General features: G+C 40.2%; 2 protein-coding genes across 2 annotated transcripts; both read left to right on the top strand.

The window, feature by feature from the left end:
* The first annotated feature begins 689 nt into the window (after nt 1–689).
* LOC109560912 (olfactory receptor 7G1-like) lies at nt 690–3,080 on the top strand. Its single transcript, XM_019963369.2, has 2 exons — nt 690–1,601; nt 3,063–3,080. Exons 1-2 carry the CDS (start codon nt 690–692, stop codon nt 3,078–3,080), a joined length of 930 nt encoding a protein of 309 aa, XP_019818928.2.
* A 3,536-nt stretch (nt 3,081–6,616) lies between these two features.
* Nucleotides 6,617–7,770, top strand: LOC139183973 (olfactory receptor 7G1-like). The gene has a single exon (XM_070792264.1). The coding sequence runs from the start codon at nt 6,835–6,837 to the stop codon at nt 7,768–7,770; it is 936 nt and encodes a 311-aa protein (XP_070648365.1). The 5' UTR covers nt 6,617–6,834.
* Nucleotides 7,771–8,841: the final 1,071 nt, after the last annotated feature.

Raw genomic sequence — 8,841 nt, 5'->3', positions numbered from 1 at the left:
TGGAGAAGGAATGGCAACCCACTCCAGTGTTCTTGCCTGGAGAATCCCAGGGATGGGGGAGCCTGGTGGGCTGCCATCTACAGGGTCTTACAGAGCCCGACACGACCTAAGTGACTTAGCAGCAGCAGCTCAGTTGCTACCTTATGTAACTCTTTTGCAACCCCATGGACTATAGCCCACCAGACTCTTCTGTCCATGTGATTTCCAAGGCAAGAATACTGGAGTGGGTTGCCATTTCCTTCTCCAGGGGATCTTCCCAAAGCAGGGATCGAACTTGTGTCTCCTGCATTGCAGGTGGGTTCTTTACCAGTGAGCCACCACGAAAATCCTATAGATAGACTACTACAAGTTACCCGTGTCAGATTCATGTTGATGTATGGCAAAACTAATACAATATTGCAAAGTAATTAGCCTCTAATTAAAATAAATAAACTTAAATTTAAAAAAAAAAACAGTCACCTCTTAACCATTTCCAGGTTTAATTTTGATTATTGACTGTTATATCAGCTTTAGGTTCTTTTTACAGTAACAGAAAATTATGCACCAGAAGACTTTCCTTTCTCACCACCCTCCATTAGTCCCCTTCCCTTCCCAGGGTGCTTTCTTCCTCTTGTGATAGACCTGCTGCTTGTCTAGGGATGATATATTTTATTTTCTATTTCATCTTTTTCATCAGATTTATCAATAACATGGAGCTCAGAAACAAAACGGGTGTTTCAGGATTTCTTCTCATGGAAGTGACAGAGGATCCAAAGCTGCAGTCCCTTGTCTTCAGCCTGTTCCTGTCCATGTACCTGGTCACTGTGCTGGGAAACCTGCTCATCATCCTGGCCATCAACTATGACCCCCACCTCCACACCCCCATGTACTTCTTCCTCTCCAATCTATCCTTTACTGACATCTGTTTAAGTACAACCACAATCCCAAAGATGCTGATGAACATCCACACACGGAACCAAAGCATCACTTACGCAGGCTGCCTCATGCAGGTCTGCTTTGTCCTGGTGTTTGCAAGTTTGGATAGTTGTATTCTTTCAGCAATGGCCTACGATCGCTATGTGGCCATTTGTCATCCACTGAGGTACACTGTCGTCATGAACTCTCGTCTCTGTTGCTTGTTGATTCTTCTTTCTCTGTTTACTAGCATTGTGGATGCCCTACTCCACAGTCTGATGCTCTTGCAGCTGTCCTTCTGCACAGATCTTGAAATCCCCCTCTTCTTCTGTGAAGTTGTTCAGGTCATCAAGCTTGCATGCTCTGATACCCTCATCAACAAAATCCTGATATATTTTGCATCTAGCATATTAGGTGGTATTCCTGTATGTGGAATCATTTTCTCTTATATTCAGATAGTGTCCTCTGTGTTGAGAATAGCATCAGTAAGTGGAAAGTATAAAGCTTTTTCCACCTGTGTGTCTCACCTCTCAATTGTGTCCTTATTTTATGGGACAGCTTTTGGTGTGTACGTTAGCTCTGCTTTTAGTAATTCCTCCAGAAACACTGCGGTGCTTTCAATGATGTACACTGTGGTCCCTCAAATGATGAACCCCTTCATCTATAGCCTGAGAAACAGGGATGTGAAAGGTGCCTTGAGGAAACTTGTCAGTATCTAGGACATCTTTTCTTCTGGGATATCTCATTTGCTTTGCACTGGGGTTTCTGGAATGAGTCAGAGTGATAGAAAAACTGGGCAAGCCAGAATGTTTGCCTGGTTCTTTCACCACCAAATTCTTTGAAAATAACTATGTAACATAATGAAAAGTTCATTTTAACTTTGGGTTTTGATTGCTATGACAGCCTTAGCTTGACTATATGGAGTATGACTGCTTCTAAGAAGTTTACCCTTATAAGCGCTACTTAGGACAATGCCTGGTGCCTAGTAAGTACACAATAAAGTTAACTAGTATCACCGTGTTCCATACTTGGCTATATTCATCAGTTTTGTAAACTTAATGTTCTCACATATTTTTATCACTTGCCTCAGCAACAAGATTAGTTTTCCTTCATGTTATGTTTATCAGCTGCTTTTTCTAATCTGCATAATGAAATAAAATAAGTTGTGTTCAGGTACTCAGGGTAATTATTGATAATCTTCTAACATCTTATTTGCTTTGAGCTTTCTCATTGGCCTATTTATAAGAATGTGTCTGAGTTTTCAGTTCTCTCCTCAATCATCTTATATTGCTGTACTTCTTAATGTCACTGGTGGAATCTGAAAAAAAAAAAAAAAAAACATTAAAATGGATTGTATCATTGATATCATAGAGGACTGGTTGCAGTCTTGGGGATCTTAATGCAAAACTTTTTTTCTATTTTAATTGTATTTGTTTATTTTTTACTGCACAGGGTCTTCTTTGCTTTGCACAGGCTTGCTCTAGCTGCAGCCAGTGGGGGCTGCTCTTCATTATGATGCTAGGACTTCTCATTGTGGTGGTTTCTTTTGCTGAGGAGCACAGGCTCTAGGCTTCAGGAGTTGCAGCATATGGGCCCAGTAGTTTTGGCTTTCTGGCCCTAGAGCACAGGCTCATTAGTTGTGGTACATGGGCTCAGTAGTTGTGGTACACAGGCTTAGTAGTTCCATGGCACATGGAACCTTCCCAGACCAGAGATCGAACCCATGTCCTCTGCATTGGCAAGAGGACTCTTTTTTTTTTAATTAATTTATTTTTAACTGAAGGATAGTTGCTTTACAGAATTTTGTTGTTTTCTGTCAAACGTCAGCATGAGTCAGCCATAGGTATACATATGTCCCGTCCTCTTGAACCTCCCTCTCATCTCCCTCCCCATCCCACCCCTCTAGGTTGATACAGAGCCCAGCAGGAGGATTCTTATCCGCTGTACCACCAGGGAAGTCCAATGCAAAGCATTTTAATGTGTCTTTATGAGGAAATTTATTCTATGGTGAACTATATTCTTTTGAAATGGAGATGTTGAATTAAAGACAAGAAAGGGAAAAAAGGGGGGATTTGATAAGGACAGTGACATTACTTTTCCTATGAGCATAAAAAAGCAGGGCCATAAGTTAGAATTATCTCTGTGAGGATGCAGGTGAAACAATGGAGATCTCAAAGGAGAGCTGAAGGAGTGACTGCGGAAACTTCTGTTCTCCTCATTGGTGGTTGAAAGGTTGTTTTATTTTCAGCACCAAAACTGGAGAACAGCTCCCTGGCTGCCACACAAGCAGAGCTTCCCCCACAGAACAGATGCAGAAGTAGTTCACCTGGGACTTCCCCGGTGGTCCAACGGTTAAGAATCCACCTGACAATGCAGGAGACATGGGTTCAATCCCAGGAAAACCCCACATGCTTAGAGGTAACTAAGCCGCTGCACCACACTTACTGAGCCCATGCCCTAGAACCCACGCTCCACAACAGAATGCGCTGCAATAAGAAGGCGGTGCACCGCAACTAGAGGGTAGTCCCCGCTCGCTGCAACTCGAAAAAGTCCATGCACAACAACGAAGACCCAGCACAGCCAAAAATAAATGAATGAAAGTGTGAAAATGTTAGTTGCTCAGTCATGTCCAACTCTTTGTGACCCCATGGACTATAGCCCGCCAGGCTCCTCCATCTATGGGATTTTCCAGGCAAGAATACTGAAGTGGGTTGCCATTTCCTTCTCCTGAGCATCTTCCCCACCCAGGGATCGAACCTGGGTCTCCCCATTGCAGGCAGACTGTTTACCATCTTTTAATATAAAAAGAATCAGATCATCTGAGACTTTTGTACTAAGATTTCTCTGACCTCCAGCAAGAACTACTGACTTTGAACCTCTGGGGGAGACTTGTGGAGAACCTGCGTTCATTTTTACACCCATAACTCTGATATTTTTCAAAAAGTATGACCCATTTTTATTTAAAAGTTGAAAGAATTTTTAAAACTTTTACATTGAATGAAAATTTTTAATAGGCACTATGAGATTCTGAAGACCTCTGAAATCTGAGATGCTTGACTTCAATATTAAACAACATGGGAGAATATGTTTAGAATTATGAAGATAGCAGGCCTTTCCCCAACTTCTTAAATATAGTATATGCTAAGTAGTGCATAAGATTTATCTGTAGTTTTGAAAGAATAGATAAGAACATGATATGAACCTATATATAAGGGTTAAAAATACAGCAATGTCATTACCACAGAATCCACCTGAAGTGTTTCACAGTCACAACACTCTCTCCTCTTCCAGTACAAACACTACCCTTAACTAACTTTCTTTGAAATTATTCTTTTGGGTTGAATCCTACGAAATTGCCAATATTTTATCATATTTGTCCTATGAAACTGGCAATAGAATTAAATTTCATTGTATTATCTCCCCAATATATGTTCCTGCCCAATTTATAAATTGACTTCTTTTCAAACTTATTGGAAGTTTAATATAATGTATGAGTTTTTTAATCTCGATTGCTTCTCTCATTATGGCACTTTGAGATTTAATCAAGTTGTTGGGTATATCAGTAACGAATTTATTTCTAATCCTTTGTATTTCAACATTATGTATGGTGACTTTTCAAAGTAAGCATCCTGCCCAATATTGATGAAAATTTTGTTTGTAATTGGTTTTTTTTTTCACTATTAAAAATAAACCTGAGTATTCTTGTATATATTTCTTGGTGGAAATGAGACAAGTTTTATGTTTGCAATGAAATTACTGAGTGTAAGTGGGTATGAATGTTCCTTTGAGTTGTACCAAAGAGTTCTCCTAAGTGACGAAAACAAGTACACACACTTTCTGATGAAGGCTTGGTGATCTGTATCACAACTGATACACTTTCAAGTAAACTGATAACCTAATGTAAAAATCATTTCATTAATTGACATATCTCTTTTTATTATTTGGTTGAGAGTTTTTTCCACATATTAATTTCTCTTTCTTGTAAATATATGTTCGTGATATCTCAAATGAGTTCTCTTTTTTATCTTTTTTTTAATTTTTATTTATTTATTTGGCTGCGCTTGGTCTTAGTTGTGGCATTTGGGATCTTTAGTTGCAGCATTTGGGATCCAGTTCCCTGACCCGGGATCGAACACAGGCCGCCTGCATTGGGAGCTTGGAGTCTTAGCCACTGGACCACCAGAAGTCCTTCTTTTTCTTTTTAATTCACATGAGTTCTTTATATAATTTCAACCCACACTCCCCTAAAATACACCAAAATGTACAGTGAAACTATCATGAAGAGATTAGAAAAGATGGTTGTGAAAGCTAAAAAAAAAAAGGAGTATCAGACTTTTATGTATTGACCACAGACAATTGTCAGGAAATAAATTATTATCTGCTATAGAAATATACACAGTGAAAATTAAGTTTGAGGAGACATTAGTGACTGTTGAAGAGAAAAACTCCTGAGAGTTTCCAATTTTATAATAACATTTAAAGATATACTAATTATATGCACATATATAACTATATTTTCACATATAAACTTGGTATTAGACTTTGTGATGTAACTAATTAGGTAGAGATTCCTTTGCTCATATTGCAAAAAGGAAAACTGGAATCCAATTAGAGAACGATGATGTGCTCATATTTAAAGAATTAGAAAAGGAGGTGAGCAGACTCAGATGGAAAAAACTACAAGGTATACAACTGGTCTCATAGGATCAGGAAAGCAGCTACTCTGATTCCTCCTTTCCAGAGTCTTGGCCTTTACAGATTTGCACTGCCCTGGGATCACAGTGACAATCAAATTGTTTGGCTAATGAGGAGCTTTGGAAATTGAACCTCTAGGGATACAGAGACCGTATACTGCCTGTGACCACCTCATTCAACAATGCTTTCTGTGAAAAGTTACAGCACACCTAAGCCTACTCCCATCCGTGATCCCTCTTGCCCAGGAGCTCTGGTCTCACTCAATCCTTCTGCCATTCCCGAGGACACATCTCCTATGTGGCAAGTCAAAGAAGACATCGAGCATCATTCCACTGTGATGCCAGCCAGGTATCCTAACGTCTCTCGGTGAGTGTTTGGACGTGAAGTCAGGTATTATGCAACAGGCTCATCCAAGGGAAGCTGTGAGGAGAGTACCTACATCAGACAGTTTAGAACTAAGCCACCCGCAGTCCTCCTGTCTGTCAGTCATCTTCTTCATGTGTTTCTTTGTACTTAGCACCAATGCTAAAGCATCTCTCATTTACTCATATTGTACTCACTCTACTATGACCAGGAGCATCTCTTTCTGAGGAGAAATCTGTCTTTTTTAAATCAGGTGGACTGTTATCATTCTCTAACATTCACTTGCAATCTTGTGGTAAGAAAATTGGTAAAGCTCACCTTATCATGCTCTTGCTGGTTCGTGACATACCCGTGTATTACCTCAATTGCCTGCCTCTGAGGTCTCAGGGGATCCAGATAAAATGTTCAAGCAGCCTCTCCCTGTTTCTCGTCATAAAATGGCCAGGTTTTAAATAGCTAAAACAATATACACAGTGTAATTTTTTAATGACACCTGTTAACCCTTTCCAGAATTAACATTTGTTGATGCTGCTATGTCAGCTTAAGGTTTTTTTAACTGAAAAAAAGGTTTTAAAGAAACAGAATAATTCACATACACAAGATGCACTTTTTTTTTTTTTTTTTTTTGCCACACCACACAGCATGGGGGATCTTAGCTCCCTTAACAGGGATGGAACCCATGCCCCCTGCACTGGAAGGGCAGAGTCTCAACCACTGGATTGCCAGAGAAGTCCCAGACACATCTTTTTAATTGCTCTCTTTCAATCTGCTTCCCTTATTCTTTAGATGTTTTTGCTTCTGGTGACAGTCTTCCTTCTAGTCTAGAAAACACATGTTTGATTGTATTATCATTCCACCTTTTCCATCAGATTTATCAACAGTATGGAACAGAGGAATAAAACACATGCTTCAGATTTTCTTCTCATGGAAGTGACAGAGGATCCAAAGCTGCGGTCCTTCCTTTTCAGCCTCTTCTTGTCCATGTATCTGGTCACAGTCCTGGGAAATCTGCTCATCATCCTAGCCGTCAGCTCTGACTCCCACCTCCACACCCCCATGTACTTCTTTCTCTCCAATCTGTCTGTTAACGACATCTGTTTAACCACTACCACAATCCCAAAGATGCTAGTGAACATCCAAACACAGAATCAGAGCATCACATATACAGGCTGCCTCACGCAGATCTGCTTTGTCCTGGTGTTTGCTAGTTTGGAAAGTTCTCTCCTTGCAGTAATGGCCTATGACCGGTATGTGGCCATTTGTCACCCACTGAGATATAGTGTTATCATGAGCCCCCGCCTCTGTGGGCTGGTGATCTTATTCACCCTGTTTATTATTATTATGGATGCCCTGCTCCACACTCTGATGCTGTTACAGCTGACCTTCTGCACAGACCTGGAAATCCCCCTCTTCTTCTGTGAAGTTGTTCAGGTCATCAAGCTTGCATGTTCTGATACCTTCATTAACAATATCCTGATATATTTGGCAACTAGCATATTTGGGGGTATTCCTGTGTGTGGAATCATTTTCTCTTATATTCAGATAGTGTCCTCTGTCTTGAGAATGCCATCAGCAAGTGGAAAGTATAGAGCGTTTTCCACCTGTGGGTCTCACCTCTCAGTTGTGTCCTTATTCTATGGGACAGGTTTGGGGGTGAACATTAGTTTTGCTCTTACTAACTCTTCCAGAAACACTGCCGTGCTTTCAATGATGTACACTGTTGTTCCTCAAATGATGAACCCCTTCATTTATAGCCTGAGGAACAGGGACATGAAAGAAGCCTTGAGGAAACTCATTGTTAAGACTCCTTTTCTGTGATTGTCTCTTCTGCTTTGTACTGGCATTTCTAGAATGAACCAGAGTAACAGAATGTCAGGTGAACCAGAAAGCCTGACTCTTGTCCCACCAACTTATTCTAAAATGACTAGGTAACATAGTGGCTAAGGGAATTTTAACTTGAGGTTGAAACCAACTTCCTGTTTGCTTGGCTCAGTGATGTTTCACAAATGAGTCCCATTTCCTAGTCCTGTTTTCCTCCATGCACTCCTTAAGAAGCTAATGGAGGCAGGAAATATACTGATATCATTGGAACATCAAAAAAAGAAATGTGGAAATTTTGGATATGTCAGGGAGAGGATCTAATAAATTTGTGGACATAAGAACCTTGATTTAGCTCGATCTTATGGTTGGGGCCAAAAAAGGTCCATATAGTGAAAACTATGGTTTTCCAGTAGTCATGTACAGATGTGAGAATTGGACCATAAGGAAAGCTTAATGCCAAAGAATTGATGCTTTCGAACTCTGATGTTGGAGAAGACTCTTGAGAATCTCTTGAATTGCAAGGAGATCTAACCAATCAATCCTAAAGAAATAAACCCTGAATATGCACTGAAAGGGCTGATACTGAAGCTGAAGCTCCAATACTTTGGCCACCTGATGGGAAGAACCGACTTACTGGAGCTATGATGTTGGGAAATATTGAAGGAAAAAGGAGAAAGGGTTGGCAGAGGATGAAATGGTTAGAGAGCATCCCTGACTCAATGGACACAAATTTGAGCAAACTTCAGGAGACAGTAAAGGACAGAGGAGCCTGGCGTGCGTGCTGCCATTCATGGGATCACAAAGAGTCAGACACGACTTAGTGACAAACAACAACAGAACTGCATCCCAGGCTCAAGCCTACTGTGAGACATGTGGAGATTTGTATGCACTGCATATTTCTTTTTACATGTGATATTGCTTTTGAATATCTTTTGTAGTTTGTTTTTTTATGGGGGCAGGGTGTGAACACAAGTGCTTAATTTTAATGCAGTGCATTTGTCAATACTTTCCATAATGATTTGTACTCTCTAGAGTAAAAATACAAATCACCTTGGAAAATTAACTAGT

The sequence above is a fragment of the Bos indicus genome, chromosome 7 (genome assembly GCF_029378745.1).
Source record: "Bos indicus isolate NIAB-ARS_2022 breed Sahiwal x Tharparkar chromosome 7, NIAB-ARS_B.indTharparkar_mat_pri_1.0, whole genome shotgun sequence".
Taxonomy (NCBI): domain Eukaryota; kingdom Metazoa; phylum Chordata; class Mammalia; order Artiodactyla; family Bovidae; genus Bos; species Bos indicus.
This window is presented reverse-complemented; position numbering and strand designations above follow the sequence as displayed.

Coding starts and splice junctions, on each gene's coding strand:
- LOC109560912 (XM_019963369.2), top strand. CDS start 690: ATGGAGCTCAGAAACAAAACGGGTGTTTCAGGATTTCTTCTCATGGAA.
- LOC139183973 (XM_070792264.1), top strand. CDS start 6,835: ATGGAACAGAGGAATAAAACACATGCTTCAGATTTTCTTCTCATGGAA.